Here is an 18,691-nt window from a genome sequence, read left to right on the forward strand (position 1 = left end):
TTGTTTTTAAATGTTTTATTATAAATATCCACAAAAAAAAATAATTCTCAACACTCACACAATCATGCGGTTAGTAAGAGCACGGCATACTGCAGTTAAAACATTAATCAAACCACTGTTTAAGGATGTCAGCAAGTCATAAAAATACAAAAAAAAAACATTTATTTAGGTCCAATAAGGTCTCAAAATTGTTATAAATCTATTTTGCAAGGGAAAAACTTAAATAAATATAGTCAAAAATTATATTAATGTGAAAACCTATAATGGTTACAGGAGGGGGCGTTTGTGTATAAAAATGTGTGCCAGCCACAAAGAAAAAAAAAAACAATCTATGGTCCATTTAACAAATCTTTTAAGATTGCATGAGCCTCGCTTTAGCTACAGTCTAATAAGACCTAAAATAAATAAAGCTGGCGTTCCACCTTACCTTAAATTATAAATAATTACCATAATGGTACCAACAGGTCCACCTTTTCTGCACCGTGTCAACAATCTCACAGAGAGTCTAAAGTCACAATAAATACAGATAAATAAACGGGAATGAGCTGGACAGGTGCAGGTTACACCTGGCTCACGATTTCAGCGTCCTCGGCCACAAACCACTGGACTGGAGTCCCGTCTGCGGCTCTCTGGAGGACCAGGTTACCCGAACCCTGAGGAAAAGGCCATCACATCAGTGACACACTCGGCAGATGCTAAACATCGTGTCATTTATCATGTCATGACATGATACAGATGTTCATACGCCGCGATTTTCTAATTTTACAAACTACGTCATCTACGTAGTTTTAGAGGATCTTATGTGATGGATGAACCCAAGCAGATGGATAATTATAGGTGGAAGAAACTGTTAATGTTATCTGTGTGTCATTTCTGGAAGTACAGAAAACTGTCCAGTTTACTGCAAGCCAAGTAGACACAATTACTTGGCTAACATGCTAAACACTATGTGTAGCAGAAAGTTAACACACCCCACCATCCTGAATACATGACACCCACAGTGAAACATGGTAGTGGCAGAGTCATGCTGTGGGGATGTTTTTCTTCATCCGGGACAAGGAAGCTGGTCAGGGTTGTTGGGAAGATAATCAGGGAGGCTGTGCCCTCCAGTCGAGTTTCTTTGTCACAGAGAACCCCTCAATCGCACATTCACCACCCGGCTCCTCCAGACTAGCAGCAGCAACAATTAGAAAACACCTGGTGGTGAAGTAGTTCATCATACAGGCTACTACTCTGTCTCATTCGGTTGTAAATGGCATAATGAAAAGCATAGTTGTGATAACGTGCTGAAGGTGGAGTGACAGAAAAAGTAGGAGCTTCTTAAAGAGACAGAGGTCAATTTCAAAACATTAAATTACTTTGTCAAATTTCTTTTATATATAGGTATTAAAGGTGCCTTATTTTCTAATGAATAATTTAAATTCCAATTAAAATGTAACAGTTGTTGCTACTTTATAGACGCAGAAAAGGAGCAGAAATCTAGGCCATAAATGGCTCATTTATCCAAAACTGTAAATTCATTAAATTTAGTGCGAGTATGTATCAATTTCCCTATAATTACAAAACAAAAGATTTTTAGCTCTGCAGACGCAATGCATGGCTACTTATCCTTGTCAGTCACACAGATGTTAACGGTACCAGTGTTTGTTCAGTACCGACCTGTTCAAAGGGGGGCAGGTGAGGAGAGGTGGGGCTCATGACGCTCTGATGTTCTCCACAGCCCGGCCAGAACTTCTGCAGCTGATTCCTCTGGTGCCAGGACTTCAGCTCCTCTGACACGATCTCCCGGGGCAGCAGCCTGACGGCGTGGTTCGGGTAGTCTTTCAGCGAAGGGGTTCGGGCCAACCTGGTGTACGGTGGGGGGGGCTTCAGGATGCTCCTCTGGCACGGAGTTCCTCTTTGCAGATTGTGAGCCCCTGGAGTCGCGGTCGGGAAGCCCTTCCCCGTGTCCGTGTCTCGAGGCGACAGAGGCCCGTTTCCTGGCGTGGGTCTGACCTGTCCGGGGCTTTTATGGAGGCCGCGGAAACAGGACAGCTCCTTCGTCTGTGCCCCGAAGTGGAATCCGTAAGGCGGGGGGCAGAGCTTGGGAATATCGGTGGGTCTGTCCCTTCCTGGAGAGCAGATGAAGGAGGAGGATGAGGAGTGCTCTGAGCTGCTGTCCTCTGAGCTGCACTGGTACGGCCGTGGAGGGGAGAACTCTGGAGAGAGCACCACGGTTTCTGGGCTGCACGGCTGCAGAGGCGGGCAGACCCGGCCGCGGCAGCTCTCCGAGCCGAGCCGCTCCATGTCGACAGTCAGCTTCTTTTTGGGAAGTCTGTGGAAACGTAAGACAATCATTGGCTGTAAAAGTACCAGCATAACAAATATGGCAACACATTTTTCCGAGTATCTTTTCTTTTTTTTTTTATTCGGTTGTCGGTTTAGTCTGAGGATGTTCCTCAAACCAGCTGTCTTCCTGTTTGACGACGCGTTAAAAGAGAAAATTCACGGCTTTTATTATTTGGCTTTGAGTTCTTTTACTTCTGATCTAGCTGAAAATGTTTCGTTTTCATAAATGATGACAAAAAAAGTATTAAAGGATAAAACTTTGTTCATCTGCTCGGCTTTCTCTCTTCCGCCGATTACAGCTGCACTTCTCTGATTTTGGAGATAAACCTTCTAATATCTACCTAACTATGTGTGCACTTCCTGACGCAGCCATAAAATGACATCCATTGCAGAGACGCAGGCTTTGTGAAGAAAAAAAATGGCAGAAAATGCTTTTTGTGTGTCATGTATTCACATCACATTAAATGTGATATCGAGGAATGTCTTTTTAAAATTTCTCCTTCGTGAGATTTGAGGCTATTCACAAAAAAGCTCATTCCAAATGAACCCTACGTCTGCTAAACCTGTCCAGTCATTAAATGTTAAGACACATGAACATCACATGACTTGTATAAAGCATACTACAGGAGCCTGCTGCAGTGCACATGTTGTTAGGCTCTGTGAATGTTACTTTGGACATGAATGGTCTGTTCACCTGAAGGACTGGGAATACTGTCGGCGTACGAGCAGCTCTGGAGTGGAGGGGGCGCTGGTGGAGTGGTTGTTTCGTAAAGCAGAGTTCCTGACGAACTGAGTCAGAGGAATCCTGCAGCTCTCTGCAGACACCGGAGCTCCTGCTGGACTACTGCACGCAATAAAGCAGGAACAAAAACACTCAGAAAGACAACACATGCTGTTAAAAAAAATCACAAACATGTAGGAGTGTTCGCAGTGTAAAGCGGGACGGTGTTTCTGCTCCAACATCCTTTAAAAACTAACTTTAAAAACCCTGAAGACGTTGAATCGGTATGACTCAATTTGTCTCAGACCTCTCTTACCTGGACCTGCTTCTGCTAGGTGTTTGAGGTTTTGTTGATCTCTGGTAAGGCTGATCCAGACTGGATTCTTTCCACGGGGAGTTCTGGATTGGGGAGCGTTCGAACTCCACAGCAAGCGGGCCAGGAGACTGATGAGGCGACTGCAGGGGGTCTGACTCTGAGGTGTCCAACACTGGAGGTGAGAGTGGGCAAGACGAATCTACATCTGGAGAGAACAGCAAAAAAACAACAAAGAAAATGTTTTTATCTTACAGAGTCTAAAAATGAAATTTATTTTTTTTTAAATCAAAAATTTTAAAGGTCATATTCTGTTTATTTCAGAGTCTGTTTTACAGTGTGATGTTACCTCGGTAACAGATGTGTAAAACTCACCATCATCCAGAGCCACCACATCAGAAAGGGAGCTGTCATCCGACGTATCTGCAGAGAAGATGACGCATCTTCGTCACACTCCCTGCATTGCGCAGCTCGTCCTCCGGGGGGCAGTGGCGTTACTCACCTTTACTCGGGCTGCTTGAGATGGAGATGCACGGTGAGTTGCACTCACTCTTGATCCTGTGCTGGAAAACGGCCTCCTGCAGATCCTTCACTTTCTTCTCTTCCCTTTTGCACTGCTGGAGCCGGCTCTTCTTCTGTGGTTTGCTGAGGTTCTCTTCGAGGGAGAGTTTTCGGGCCGCCTCGTAAATCTGCCGCTGAACTGCCAAGTCGGTTTCCAGAGCTTGTAACTCTGGATCCTGGGATAAAGCGAAACATGGAAACTTATTTCACCCCCCCCCTGCTTATTCTCTTTGTCCATTCACAGTGAGGACCGGTGAGGTGGTATTTGGTACCTGCTGGTCCCGACGGATCAGACCTTCGTCCAGCTTGAAAGACGCTCCGATCCTCCTCCTGACCCGAGGCGGCTTCTCATCGGGCAGCAGAGGAAAGTCTGAGGGGATTGAGCCAGTCAGTTCCTGTGGAGGCAATGCAGAATGTCCGACGACGAGACAAGAATAAGTCTCACGATAGGAAGTGAAATATGGTGTGTCTGTTTAGAGAGAATGTTAGCTAAAACATTGAACTACTGAGTTTCCAGGGGGTCACTTACCGCCTCCCGGATGCAGAGTTTTCGAAGCTCCAGCAGGCAGAGCTCCAGACGCTCTTCCAGAGACTGATGCTTCAGTTTCAGGGCTCTGGTGTGAGTGGTCGGGTCCTTCAACGGAGAGGTGGGGCTGTCTGGGCCTGCAGCAATTACAAACACAACATCTTAGCTAGGAGGGCACCAGTAAACCGATTTCCAGGGGTGTTTCTTGGGTTTCATGATGCTGTTTGTTCAATAATGTTTTCCAGAAACCCCAAGACGTTCACAGAACAGCTGTTTTTTTCTTTTTTTTTTTACTGAGATTCAGTGACGCACAGGTGGACTATTTTTACTAACTAGTGGCACTCGATTTTAATTTGAGATATTTGAGTAAAGAATGCCCATCCCAAACCATGAGTCGTTCTGTTCACACTAGTTTGTAATAAAGATGTTAAAAACCATGCGTCCTTCTCCTTCCGCTCTACACTTCTATGCTACCTTAACTTGCACTATAAAATATGACTATTGTAGTTTTTGTTTGAGACGACGTGAAGACGTCGATTCCCTAGCAGCAGTGACTTTATCCTGATTTAATCATGTGAACAATGAAGTGTGAACTGTGCTGATATTGGATTCCTCTTCGGTGTTGTCCTTACCAGAGTGCAAGATAATCCCACTGTCTGTGTCGCTGATCTCTTCTTTGCTCTCAATGGCTGTCATCTTGACTGTCAGTTCTCAAGTTGATCACCTGTTGAGATAAGCAAAGCGAAATGAGTTGAGAGAAAAATAGGACGGCTCACTTAAGAGAATCTTCCTGGGTTTTCCAGCCACATGGCTTCAAATCTCCTCCCTCTGCTGCTTTACTTAACAAAAGTGAATGACTGGCGGGTGCTCTTTTTACGCCCTTGTCTCCGTCTCCCACCTCCCCCTCCTCTTCATTTTCTCTCCCATGGCCGGTCACAAAAGATGCAGACCCCCATGGCTGACTCGGCACATGTGCAGGGGTCAATCTGAATCGTGGCGCCATGGTTACGGGGCACGGGGCGACTGGCCAGGGGAGCGTGTCAGCGCGAGTCGTATTGCGGGGCGTTTAAAGAACCTCAAAACCAAAACAGAAAGCAGATGGCAGCGAGAGTGACCCCCCACACCCCCCCTACACCCTCCCTTTCTGCACCTGTTCCCCCTCTCTGCACCCCTCCCTCGGTGTCTATTCAACCAGTGTCCCCAGAATCCTCTGGGGGGCTTTGAAGTGGAAGAATGTCCTCGATCATGCAGCATCTCATCACAAGATCCCTGCACGGCGCGAAGCTTCTCCGTTTCACCCAAACACTCCGCGGAGCTGCTGTTCACGTCCTGCTCGGCTGCATCGCCGCTACTCAGAGAGCATGTGACGGGTAGTCAGCAAGGAGAGGCTGCTGAGCGAGGCAACAACCGGAGGAAAACGGGAAGAACAACAAGATATTTTTCTGTAGAGCTGAAACAAGGCCAGGAGGATGTGAAGAGATCAGAGAGAAAATGTACTCTTCATGTTCTTTTTATTTTCATTTCTTTTAAACCGGTAGTTCCCAAACCTTTCAGCTTTTCATCCTCATAAGTCACGGGGAGGAGATGGTAGCCCTGATTTCCACGGAGTTAGTTAAGTAATGGCAGCCAGTTTATCACTCTCATCTCAATTTATTACTTTCATCTCAACTTCCAAACTTTCAAATTACTTACTTACTTTCAAATTTAAGCTTTGAAGACTCCACACTTTCTGAATCGTGACCCCAAGTGGGGAAGGACGACAAATTCTAGACCTGCTAAATTTAACTATTCAAATGAGTTAATAAAGCTAAACATAAGCATGTTTCAAAGTAGCTTGTGCCCAAAGCTAATAAGTAAAATTTTAGGATAATCTGGACCTCCAAGCCAGAAGGGGGCTTGAAAATCTGTCAAGGACAAGTTTGCTACAAAGATTTCTGACAATTCTTAAAACTATTTAGGAATCCTTCAGAATTCTTTAAAACTGGATCCAAGTTTTAAACAGTGGTGGCAGCATTATACTTCAAAACCTGAGTAATTATGACATTTTATGTTCACAGTTTGCAAAACATCTCAAACTACTGATGGTGTTCTGCGTTTGTAAACACAATGACTTGACGTTCCTCCTCCACCGAGTCTGAAAAGGCTGCAGAAAACCAAAAGAATTAAAACCAGAGAATTAGACTTGTCACTACAGCATTAGTTGTTTTTTTTTTTTGTTTTTAAGTGAATGCCAAGTGGCTATTTTTAAGCTTAGTGAAAACAAATTTTGTGATTTGGAAAATTGAATTGTCGGCTTATGATTAAACCACGAAACTAGGGGAGTAAATGGACAATGAATCAACATTAGAAGATCTTTGGTGGTTTACTGATGGGCTCAACAGGAAGAGGGCCCCAAATCATTCTGAGCTCAGGGCCTCGAAAGATCTTGGGTTGGCCCTGTTTTAAAGCATGACTCTTGTTTTCCTATTAATACCGCACACAAAGCAGCCTCTGTGTTAATATCAAGTAAACAAACCCTCCAGTCGTCAGAGATTCAGGATGGGAGGAGGGCTGACAAAGTCAGACGGCATGCAGACTGTCGCTGAAGCTTCAGCGTCTAATCCGAAGCTCCTGTCTGAACTGCTGTGTTTGGAGATTGATATCAGGCCCTTTCCTGTAGCTATGAGGAAGACTCATAGCCCGTGTGAATCAGGATACTCTGTGACAGGATATTATTGTGCGTCCCACTGCTCCGACCCATTCATTACGGCAGCTCATGTGAACTGACGCAGCCGGCGATCACAATGAGGCAAAGGCTCGGCAGCTTGAGTCAGTAAAACAACTCGGCAACAAAAGACCCGAATCAGCCGACCGGGGCCCTCGGAAATCTGCTGCCGCCGCAGTATCTGCTGACAGCTCAGGCTCGTTGGGAAGGAGAGCTGTGTGGAGTTTTAGGCGTGGGGATTTTTTGGGGGAGACAGGGGGGAATGTTGCTCTCGCAGACACATGGCTCCATGTTGCAGCAATCCCAAAAGCTGAAGAAGTCAACATGAATCAAGCCACAGGCTGGGTAGTGTGGGATTTACCCCACTTACACCTCATAAGTGTCTGAAGAGTTTCACAAGAGTTTGTGGTTGGAGGGTCTGGGCTGAGTGAGCTAGTGGCTGAGTGGGTGGATGGGTTTGGGGATGGAGTTGCATCGTATTGCCAAAATGCTGATTTGTCATAGAGTTTGTAGGAACCTGAAGCTGCAGGAGTGTTGAAATCGTTCTGGCAGTCAGAGTCCAAAAAAAAAAAAAAACCTAGTTGGGATCCTGGTGATAGCAATGCCTCCACCCTGCCGACCCCACTGATGGAGTCACAAACATCTTAATTGGTGGGACGGTGCCGTCTTCGCTGATGATGACGATCTGTAAACACGTGGAAGGATGAAAGCAACCCCCGTCCTCACAGTTCACTGGCCCGCGACGGCGTAACATCCACGGAAGTTGATGTTTATGACAAGACATCGCGATGCGCACTTACTGTCTCCCAGACTTCCCACACCGCCCTTTCCCATGAGCCCCTCGGAGCTGCGGGCCGCTGGATCGCAGCCACCACCGCTCTGCTCATTACCACTGTGGTCGGGCCTGGAATTACCAACGGGGACCAGTCTCAACTGAGGAAGCAGCGAGGCTCGCATGAAACCAGATCCGGGCCCTGCTGGAACCCTATAATTAAGATTTTCCTGCTGAATGCTGATACTATGCGAGAAAACCCAAACGACTTTACAGCTCGCTTTTATTTCAGCCTGACGGAAAGCCAAAATCCATCCAGCAAAAAAAAAAACAACAACAAAAAAAAAAAAAATCAGGGGATCCAGCTCCATGCGAACGAAGCACGGGCCGCTGGAGGAGAGAAGTGCACGGACGTGGGGGAGCGGCAGAGAGAAGGGAGGAGGTGTTGGATTACGAAAGGAGGCACGAGGAAGACAGAAGTTTGCAGAGATATCGAATCAAGAGGCAGCAAGGAGGCCGTAAAGACAAGAAGTTCACAAACTGTTCCTGTGAGCAGCCAACAGCAGTAATAATTAAGCACCGTGCCAGCCTCCGATGGCCATATGCTCTCCAGACCTCTGTCCAATAAGAGACTGGCGTCATTGTTCTCCAGAGGCTGACGGATCGAACGCTGTCCCTCTAGGCCAGCGTCCTTTCTGAGGCCTCGGACAGAGCGGCCACTTCAGGTCACCGGTCGGATGGAGTTACAGCTCAGCACAGTCACAAAAAAATAAAGTCAAAAGAGGCAGGGCGCTCCAGTGGCAATAATAACAGCCCAGAGGTGTTGGGGGACAACACTTCCCATCTGTTAACATGTGGAATAGAGGAGATCTTGTTTATTCTGCTGCTGAGGAGACAAACAGGCACAAACAAAACCGCCTGTTGCTCCACAGGAGTCCTAGAGAGTGAAAACATCCACATTTCATTCAGCAGACAGCAAACAGTGACTAACTCGCATTTATTTACAGCACAATTTGACCATGCTGTTTTTTATTTTTATTGCTTTTAGCTGATTCAACTGTTCCAAACAGGATAAAAAAAATAAATAAGTAAATCCTTCGATGGGCGTAGATTATACAAACAAGATGAGTAGGATGGAGTGAGAAATAACTTGGATGTGCATCTAATTTATTGACTAATAGCTGCGCAAACTCGTTTCTTAAAGTTTTTGCACCCTTTTAATAGTTTGTTTTTGTGCGGATACCACAAAATGCACAATCATTTTCTAAATAATGCACTGTTGTAAATATGTATTCCAAGGCTGTTGTATTATATGTTTGCTGCCTTTCTGAACAAATTACCAAAGAAGTGTTAAAACTGATGTTTTAGTATAAATATTAACAGGAAAAAAAGTGCTGTATTCAATACTCAGCGTTTAAAATAATCAAAAGTCAACATAAATACGCAACAAGTAATGGAATCCAGTGTAGATCCAAAGTGCTAATATACTAAGAGGAGACATTATATTGACTTCAAGCGATTGCAATCCACTCTGTGGAGTTAAAAATGGCTATAAAATGTAAATTACGACTGTTAGCCTTCATTTAGACAAATTGCATGTTGTTAAAAGTCTAATATAACCAGGCTCATTGTATGAAAGTTTATTTCTCCGATATAAGTTCTTATACCTCCGGTTTCCAACAGCTTAATTTCCTTACCATTAAGTTACTTAAAGAGCTCGAACTTCACCCTCCTCGTCCTTTTCATGGATTCTTCCGGTCGTACCGTTTAGATTTTATTATTAAGCTACAGAAAATAGTTTTTTCCTACCAGGTAGTTTATGTTGTTCTCCTCTACAGCATCCTCTCTGCAGCCGCAGCAGCTTTAAAGACTTTCTCCGGCTGGATGTGAGGAGCGCTTGGGACATCTGCTCAGGCAGGACAACTCCACTCCCCACGAGGGGGGGAGGGGGAATCATCCGGACTCTTATTTAAACAAATAATAGTTATTACAAAGCGACTATTACAAATATAACATCTCCTTTTACTATTTTTGATACGCTTTATTATTTTTTTTAAATAATTTTAGGTACTTTGAATTATCTGTGCATATACTTTTGTTTTAACCTCAATCCCCGCTTCTGCTGTTTGAAATGGTTTCGTCCAGCTCCGCTGACTTCCCAGGCACGCGTCTGTCTGCAGAGAAGAGGAGGGGGCTTTTAATTGAAAAGAGGCACAAAAGAAGAAGAGTGGGTCTGAGGTAGACACTAGTTTCACTGAAACACGAACAGCTGGCGAGTAAGTAGTGGGGAATAATAAAGCACTAACCTCGTTTCTTTACCGGGGCGCTGAAAGGTCTTCACTGGATTTAAGTTACTTTACGTAAATAAATGGAGCCCAAATGCTCGACTCCAACGTTTAATTGGGATGATATAAATAATTATAATTATAATAACAGCAAAATCAACTTAAAACACATTTACGATTTTTTTTTCGTAAGACTTTTGTCTACAGATTTTTAGTAGGCCAGTTTTCTTTTCAGACATTTATTTCCAGGACTTAAATGGAGCTAAGCTGTGTGCCAAAGTGCAACTTTGTGTTTTGCCACGAGAGTTATCATGAGTAATACAAGTAAGAGAATCCAGCATAAAGAGGTCCAATCTCATTTCCTTAAGCAGCCGTCTTTACTAAACAGCCCAACAAAACATGATTGCTGTGGATCTACATGTTTTACTTTCAAAAGAATTACAACGAGGGGCAGTTTTAAATAAAATAATATAAATAAGATGTACACAAACAGACCAGATGTCATCTTTTCACCCCACTGATCTTCTTTTCCCTTCAAGATATTAGAGAGAGCATATTTGTAGTCATAATTTTTGAGTCCCTAAATCTTTAAAATTTGATTTTTTTAAAACAATAAAAAAAATCTGTTGTCTAAATACATATAAATGCATGTCAAAGGTCCTTCTGCTAATTTATAGAATTGGAAATCTTCCACTAGGTGATAATAAATTCATTGGCCACAACTTTAAGTATCAATTAATGCTTTAAAGTCCAAAAGAAAAAAATAAAATGTAATTCTATGACTTCATTATGTAATAATTTAAACTTTCAAAGTCACAATTATAAGATTCAGTCATAACATATATATCGCTAACTATGTGATTCAAGGTTATATTTCTATGTTTAAAGTCATACTGTCAGATTCAGTCATGATTATGAGGTTCAAAGAATTGTCCAATGAATTATGTCTTGAATTTGCCTCTGAAATGCTCCAAAAAATAACTCTACAAGATCGATTTGGACCCTAAGCTGGAGCTGTCTGTGAACATCCAGAATGTCTCCAGTGCTTTAACTAGACCCTGGGGCATTCCCAGCTTGCACATTCCTGAAAGCCTCCAGCAGATGGCCGGTCCTTTCTCCTCTCAACCCACGATGGAATGAAAAGATTAGCTAATTAAACGAAGTCCCACATCCCTGTGAAAGAACCAGGAGAGTCCAGAGGGACAGGACCTGCCTGCAAATCAATGCTGCTTTCAATAGCTCTGGTACAGAAGTCCAAACAATAAAACCTTTTATTTCCACATCACTCTCTCTCGCTCACACATACACACAGACAAACTAAAAATCAAAAAGCCATGACAGAAACAAGTAAACAAACTTGTATTTTTTTTTGTAATGTTGGGAGTTACTAATATAAAACAGTACTGTCGAAAATATTTCTTTTAAGGGATCTGATATAACATGACATGGTGATATTATGACTGAAACAGAAAACTGACGATGGAACAGGCAAATTAGTAAACATAAAAAATATAAAAAACATTCAGAATCAGAACATTGTTGCCTTCATTCTGCCAATAATAATCCACCATTTTTAGTAACACAAACAAAAAAAGAAAAATAACTGAACACTTCACCCCTCACCAAGAACAAAACTGTGAATGAGTTTAAAAAAAAACAAAACTTTTTTTTTTTAAAGATGGACAAAGTTTTAGCCTCCAGAAATACATTTTTCATTACAATTAGCAGCGGATTAGCAAATGTTAAATTACGCCGGTGTCTCTGGTTTGTTGTTGCAGCTCAGCAGGCTGTGAGCAAAAAACATTTTTAGGGCCACAACGGTGAGAGGCCGCACTGGCTGATGGGAGTGGGTCAGGGCTGATCGAACGTCTGCGTGCGCCTCAGGTTTTCTCTGACGCGAACAAACTCTGGGATCTTGTTCTGGTTTTCCCGCTGCCTTATCTCCTCCTGCTCATACTGCAAAAACAAGTTGAGTTGGACACAGAGAAAAAAAACAAGTAACAACTTTGACATGAAATTTTGTTGAGAAATTCCACAAATTTCAATGTTTTTTGATGCAGAGATTACATGGGATAGACAAACACAAAGTAGGACAGGACTGTGAAGTGGAAGGAAAATAATATACGAGTTTCAATATTATTTATTTGCTTTTTTAAGTGATGGCATCTGCAACTATTTAGGTTTATGTCTCAACTTGCATTCGTTTTTAAGTGTCAGCAGAGATTCTCCATCGAATCCACACTTTGACTAGACCATTCTAACACATGATTAAACTTTGATCCTGTTTTTCTTCCAGTATTGCAAATCAACTCATGTCGATTCAGCTCGCTATACCAATCATCTTGCTGTGTTTGCTGTTGTTCATTTTTCAAGGGCGATGAATTGAACGATTCCCCCCCGAGGAGTTCAAAGCTTGGAATATTGTCTTATGACCCAACCACAATTGGTTTATGCCAAATTACAGCAGGGCCAGCTTCCTGTTTATTAAACAAGTGGCTTCAGAAATAATTTGGATCTATCAGACATAAGAGTGGTGAATTAAAATGCACACCACAGTTTCCAGGCTTTAATTTGGAAAAAGAAAACATGGCCACTTCCACTTCACGATTGGATTCTTCCTTGTTTTTGACGTTGATTTAAAATCCCAATAAACTGAACACATTTTGTGAAGCGCTGCAGAGATAAACAGTCTGGGGAATCACGTCTCGGCGGTCTCTCAGTTCCTGACCTCTTGCAGCTTCTGCTGCCTCTTTCGGAGCTCCGTCTCCAGGTCGGAGGGCCGTCGTTGGGCCATCTCCTCCTCCCTGTGCAGCTCCAGTCTGCGCTGCTCCAGAACCCGCTTCAGTTCTGGCTTCTCCTCCAGCAGCAGGCCCCTGAGCAGCCACAACCATAGAGCGTTCACTCAGACAAGAAACAACCAGACACGCTAACAGCATCGTGCAGCCGGTGTTTGACCGAGGGCCGGCCCACGATGTAACCAAATGTGAAGGCAGATTAGGGCAGTTTCTGGCATGAGAGCCCAGAAATAAATTTGAATTAACACAAGACAGGTTGACAAACACACCACTGGCACACATGCTAAGAGAAAACGTCATAGTTACTTCACTTACCGTTTGTGGCTGAGCAGCAGCTCCCGGTGGAGGTGCTGGTAGCTCGGCGTCTCTGCTGAGGAGCCGTTGATTTTTCTGAGCTGAATGATTTCTGATCCGCTGCCGTCGGCTGCAGAATTATGAGCCAGAGGCAAAGCTCCAGCGGGCATCTCTAAGGAACAGTTGAGAAGATTTCAAAGTTAGTGCTTAGACAGCTTGGAAATGCTAAAACCATGCTTAGTTTGAATGTGCACTAGAATAAACTTGCAGATTGTAGTGTTCTAATTTAGTAGTAAATGATAAAGATAACTATCTATTACCAGTCTAACACCCACCTTGTTTTATTGCTAGATTAGTTACTTAGCTCAGTCCATGCCTCAAATCCAGTACACAATAAAAATGAAATAAATAAATAAAAACGTCACCTAAATTTTGTTTTCTCTGCCAATTTCTTTTAGTATTAGCCAAATATTTCCCCCCCGCTGTGTAATTTTAAGGGCCAAAAAGATTAATCAGATTGATTACTGAAATACTTGTTAACTAATTTAATAATCAGTTAATCATTAACTGGACTTTACAGACTCAGAAAGAGGACATTTGGCAAAAGAACAACATATTCAGAGCAGTAATTAAGCCAAAACTGTGCGACTATATGTACATTTAAGATTAAAAAACCTTAATCTGTAAATATTTTCCACCCAGAAACAGCAGTTTTAGCATTACCCGGTTCATATACTGTAATGACTTTATTAATTGGTTAATGTAAAATATAATCAGCCTACGTTGTATTGATATTAAGTTGATAAGAAAGGGCTGAACTTTTCACATGCTTATGTTAAAAGTATTTTTTTTGCACACTTTAGCAAAAAAGTGTGCAAAGTGTGAGTTATTAAGTGCATCTTAATAACTCAAGATGCACTAAATGATGTTATTGTATTTTTTTACTTAAAAGAGGAATAAGGGTGTTTGTTTGCATTTTGTAAGTGTTTTTGATGCTATATGAAAGAAGCGTATTTAATTCTACAGATTAAATGAAAAATCTGCAGAATTTGCCAAAAACGTTTAGCCAATTAATCAGTAGAATAATCAATAGAGTGATTGATAACTAAAATAATCATGGTCCCACTCATATTTACACTACTTAACAGTTTTTTTTTACATACTTAAACTAATTTTTCTCCTTTATCATGTGGCGACTGTCAGTGTTCATCACTAACTGCCCCATCCACAGTCCCCCATATATTACAGTAACATAATAGACAAAGCCAGACACAGGAGCACTTTTATATTCAACATATATGGGAATTTAAGAGAGGCAAAAGCAGGTTTCTAATTTTGTCAAGTATTTATTTGTGCCCATGCATATTTTTCCCCTTCATAGTGTGCAACACTTTTTGCATAAAAAACATTCTGATATGGCTCTTAGTTGTTGTTTACCGCCCCAAGACACAAGACACCCAGTGGACCCCCTTTTTGGCCCTTTGAAAATACTTTACACCCTGTGCTTTATGATACCTCTTTTGTGATTTCCATATCCTGGTTTCTGTGAAAATTGAAATGAGAGAGAGAGGCAGACAGAAAACAATCAGGTTAATAATATTTCAGGTAAATTATTATTATTATTTATTTATTTTATTTTTTTTACAATCTAACACATTGTAAAGCATGGCCCTGCTCTGCTGAGCCAGAAGGGTCGAGTTAAATCATCTCTGTTTCGTGCATCTTCTTGGATAAAAGATCTAATTAGATAAAGGCTAAAAAAGACAGCGGCTGCCGTGCTGCTTAAGCAGTTCAGCTTTGTTTACAGAGGTGATATAACAGGCCTCTTCACAGGCACAGGCGCGTGTCGCTTTGGTCCGACGGTCTTCACACAAAGCAAGAATATAGTTTACATATTCCTCATGTATTCCAGTGCCAAACAAAGCAGCATGCTGTATAAAAGCCTCTGTTACACAATCAGACAGTGACCCCGAGCCCGTGCACTGAAATCAGATAACATGAAGGAAGAGGATCACGCCAAGCGGACGGCAGATGGCACTTACTGTCTGAGCAGCCAGCTTCAAAGTCGGAGCAACCAATTGGTTTTTTTGTTGAAGAAGTTTCTGTGGAAAACTGCCCCGTTGCTGAGCATAATAATCCTCTGGCTTTTTGTCTCCAGGGATTGTGCCTTTCACTTTTTCTGTCGTGGACACACACACAGTAACCCTCCCTATCCTGTTTCTCCCCATGGCCCGCTGCAAGAAAGCTGAGCTGAGAGATAAAGTGTCAGGTGTCTGATCTGATAGAAGTCATTGTTCAGGCCCAAACCTGCAGGAGAGTCCCACAGATAACGTAGTCCGTCTGATTTACATCTTTTGATGACAGGGACACATTGCATTGGAGCAAACTGAGGATCTAATTTAGCAAAAACAAAAACAAAAAATGGACAGAGTAACACATCCTGTGAGTTTTGGTTCTTTGGATAGGCATGCGTTGAAGCTGAAAGGCTGAAATTTGAATGCATTTGTTTATTTTAAAAGTCTAAAAAAAAAAAAAGTAAACATCCTGATGTACAGTTGGAATGCCATGCCGACAGCCTTGTTATGTTCGGTAGGTTAAAAGTAAAGTTAGGTTGGCTATGTTTTTTATGCTAAATTACTAGTATAAGTTCTCCAGTGCAACAAATCAAATCAAGGAATTATGTAGATTATTAAAAGGACAATACACATTTAATTTTTTTAAGATATTGATTAAAAACAGCAGCACAGACACATGTCATTTACATAAGGAACAGATGTAATATTTTCTCTCATCTCACAATTACTGCAACTCAATGTGAGCTGACCAAAAGTCAGCCAAACGTCAGGCAGATGGTCACCGGACCAGACGCTGACCTCTCCCTTTACTCCGCGACTGCGATCTAAGAAAACGGCCAGCAGTAACTCACTTTTTTAACACCTGATCCATCCATGGCAGGATGATGGAGCTCCACTGTTTCCCCCGTCCCAGTCACGGCGCTTCAGGTTCAATCCATCATTAAAAGGAGTCCCACGACCTCGCTCAGTCCGATCTGTTTCTTTCCTCCATTCAAGGTCACCATGTCGTTGTTGGTGAGGGACCCAAAGGTTCGGTGTGCTGCTAGCAGCACTCGGTGGTAGTAGACTCTCAAATCTTATTACGCCATTCAAGATTACCTCACAACCCCCCACAGGGCTCACAATCCCAGATAAGTTAATTACCTCAGACGCAAATACAGCTTAAAACTAATGTGGAGCTGGGCTATTATCAGTTGACTCCTTTCTCAAAGAACTGCAGCGGTTACCTGGTAAATGTGGCTTTTGGGCTGGAACAATTAACCTCCCCCTTAAGTCCCCACACCAAGTTAAAGATGGTAAAATCCTTTCTAACCTGGCTGTTCTGTTGCAAATCCCAAACGTTTTGGTATGTTCTGTGTTAAAGTTGAATTGATGATTTTTTTTTTTTCTCAAATTGAATTGAAAATAACGATAAGAGGAAAATGATTCAGCAGATGTCATTTGTGTTGACATCTTGTCAGGCCTGTTTTGCGGCTCTGTTGACTGATATTTTCTACAGCAAACAACTAAGCAAATTATTCCATTATCTAAGGCATTATTATATTTTACTATTTTACTACATACTTGTATGGTGTATTTGTTATTACGCTGCTGCTTCCTTTTTTAAAAATATATATATTTAAAAAATTTTCTTGTAGATATACAGTTTTCTAATTTTCTTTCCTTATCATAATAGTTATTCCCAAATAATTAGCACCAATACTTGTAATTAGTAATTAGTTGCTGTTTATATACTTTTGCATCTAAATAGTTTTTGTGCCTTTTTAATAAAAAAGAAAAAAATAGTTCTGTTTTATTTTTAATTATTCTTTCTCCCATTAAGTTTTGACTTTTCACATATTTTGTATATCAATGTCCTTTGCAAACGCTGATATAAAGTCAGAAATAAAATGTTTACACCAATAAAGAAATAAACGTTTTACGTTTCATTGTGGTTGGATGTACTGTGGTTTACTGTAACAAATTCATCTCATGTATTTTGTTTTTGTTTCCTTCTACTTTCTATAGAACTCAAAATTCTTAGCGTGATTTCTTTTTTAAGTAAACAAAATAATTAAAAATTAAATCAGGTTGTTTTCATCAATGACCACAAGAGGGCGATGTCCTTCAGTTTGTTACTTATGTCCCACAATTCCACGCGGCCGTTACCTTTTAATCCGGTTGCGGAAGTGGGTAATCCCCACAGTGAGAATGGAGAGCGCGTGTGTGAGTGAATGATGAGTGTCTGTCTGTCTGTCTCTCTGTTATAACCTACACAGTGATCTTATTTGATCCGACCTGAGTTGGGCTCTGCTCCGGTCGGAGATGATAGGAAAAGCGCCCTGCAGCCTCCGTGGCGGTGAGCAGCCGGCGAGAAACAACAACCCTCACAGGGCCTCCACGCTTCGTGCTGTGGTCAGAAGTGATGAATTGATCAGATATACTAGTTCTGGTTGGGCCCGAGCTTTGCTTCGGGCCTCACGATGGACAATGAGTCCAGAGGCGATTCTGATCTAACCACAGCCGAGGAAAAGCGAGGACACCTGGACAGAGTTCCCAAAGTCTGGAAAAGATGGCCGACTTTAGTTTCAGTATCGTCCAGCTCTGATTAAGTCTAGATAAAGAATTCAACGCCATAAAAAAAAACAACTCCGCTTTGAGGCTCCTGCGTCACTACCTTTACATCTTCCATTTTCTTTTTTTCTTTGTTCATTCCTAAAGTCCTCCCTCCCTTTCTTTACTTTCTGATGTTCTACCTCCCTCCCTTCTTTCATCGTATCCTACTATCCTTTCTTCATTAAAATATAAATAAAATGTTTTCTGCATACATTTTTTTATGTATGCAGAAAACATACATAACTTTAACCCATAAATATCCTTCATTGAGGAAATTCAGGTGCGAGCAAAGTGACAAACAAATAGAACCATGTAGTTGTGCACAAAAGTAAAAGTATACAATTATTAACATATTGTAAATCAAAGGCAAAGTTACAACAAGAGAAGGCTACCGTTTTTAAAAAATAGCAAATAGTCTGATTCAAAGAAATGCACAACTGAGTACGAGTAGGATAACTACAACCAGGAACACGGGTGATGGGTATTTTCCAACAACCTGCGTAAAAAGAACCACAGACAACTGATGTGAGTTTTTACCAAGCTTTCATGAAAGGAGAAGACGCAGCGGACCGCTTCAGCAAGCTGCCCACCGCGTGTTCTGACAACTTCCACTTAGAGCTCGTCTTTTATTTTCAGAGAAGGGAGGGATAGACGGAAGAGACAAGTTACCAACAACTTCTACACACACGAGGCCATTTCATCTTTTTCCTTGGGAGCGATTT

The 18,691-nt window shown here is 42.0% G+C and overlaps 2 protein-coding genes across 5 annotated transcripts; both read right to left on the minus strand.

Moving 5' to 3' along the window:
- Nucleotides 1–9,818, minus strand: inavaa (innate immunity activator a). 3 transcript variants are annotated; one of them, XM_008413539.2, is made up of 10 exons: nucleotides 9,735–9,818; nucleotides 5,082–5,173; nucleotides 4,453–4,586; nucleotides 4,196–4,318; nucleotides 3,865–4,099; nucleotides 3,738–3,785; nucleotides 3,366–3,570; nucleotides 3,023–3,172; nucleotides 1,660–2,314; nucleotides 1–653 (listed from the first exon to the last, which is right to left on the minus strand). In XM_008413539.2, the coding sequence occupies exons 2-10, from the start codon at nucleotides 5,143–5,145 to the stop codon at nucleotides 561–563; spliced, it is 1,707 nt and encodes a 568-aa protein (XP_008411761.1). In that variant the 5' UTR covers nucleotides 5,146–5,173; nucleotides 9,735–9,818; the 3' UTR covers nucleotides 1–560. The 3 variants fall into 3 exon arrangements, with proteins under 3 accessions (XP_008411761.1, XP_008411762.1, XP_017161072.1); XM_008413540.2 differs by lacking the exon at nucleotides 9,735–9,818 and adding an exon at nucleotides 9,623–9,719; XM_017305583.1 differs by lacking the exon at nucleotides 9,735–9,818 and adding an exon at nucleotides 5,600–6,945.
- A 1,645-nt stretch (nucleotides 9,819–11,463) lies between these two features.
- LOC103467290 (protein FAM107B) lies at nucleotides 11,464–16,457 on the minus strand. Of its 2 annotated transcripts, none has more exons than XM_008413536.2 (5): nucleotides 16,226–16,457; nucleotides 14,815–14,842; nucleotides 13,321–13,471; nucleotides 12,939–13,083; nucleotides 11,464–12,166 (listed from the first exon to the last, which is right to left on the minus strand). In XM_008413536.2, the coding sequence occupies exons 1-5, from the start codon at nucleotides 16,247–16,249 to the stop codon at nucleotides 12,062–12,064; spliced, it is 453 nt and encodes a 150-aa protein (XP_008411758.1). In that variant the 5' UTR covers nucleotides 16,250–16,457; the 3' UTR covers nucleotides 11,464–12,061. The 2 variants fall into 2 exon arrangements, with proteins under 2 accessions (XP_008411758.1, XP_008411757.1); XM_008413535.2 differs by lacking the exon at nucleotides 16,226–16,457 and adding an exon at nucleotides 15,342–16,206.
- Nucleotides 16,458–18,691: the final 2,234 nt, after the last annotated feature.

Source organism: Poecilia reticulata, linkage group LG7, assembly GCF_000633615.1.
Source record: "Poecilia reticulata strain Guanapo linkage group LG7, Guppy_female_1.0+MT, whole genome shotgun sequence".
In the NCBI taxonomy this organism is placed as follows: Eukaryota; Metazoa; Chordata; class Actinopteri; order Cyprinodontiformes; family Poeciliidae; genus Poecilia; species Poecilia reticulata.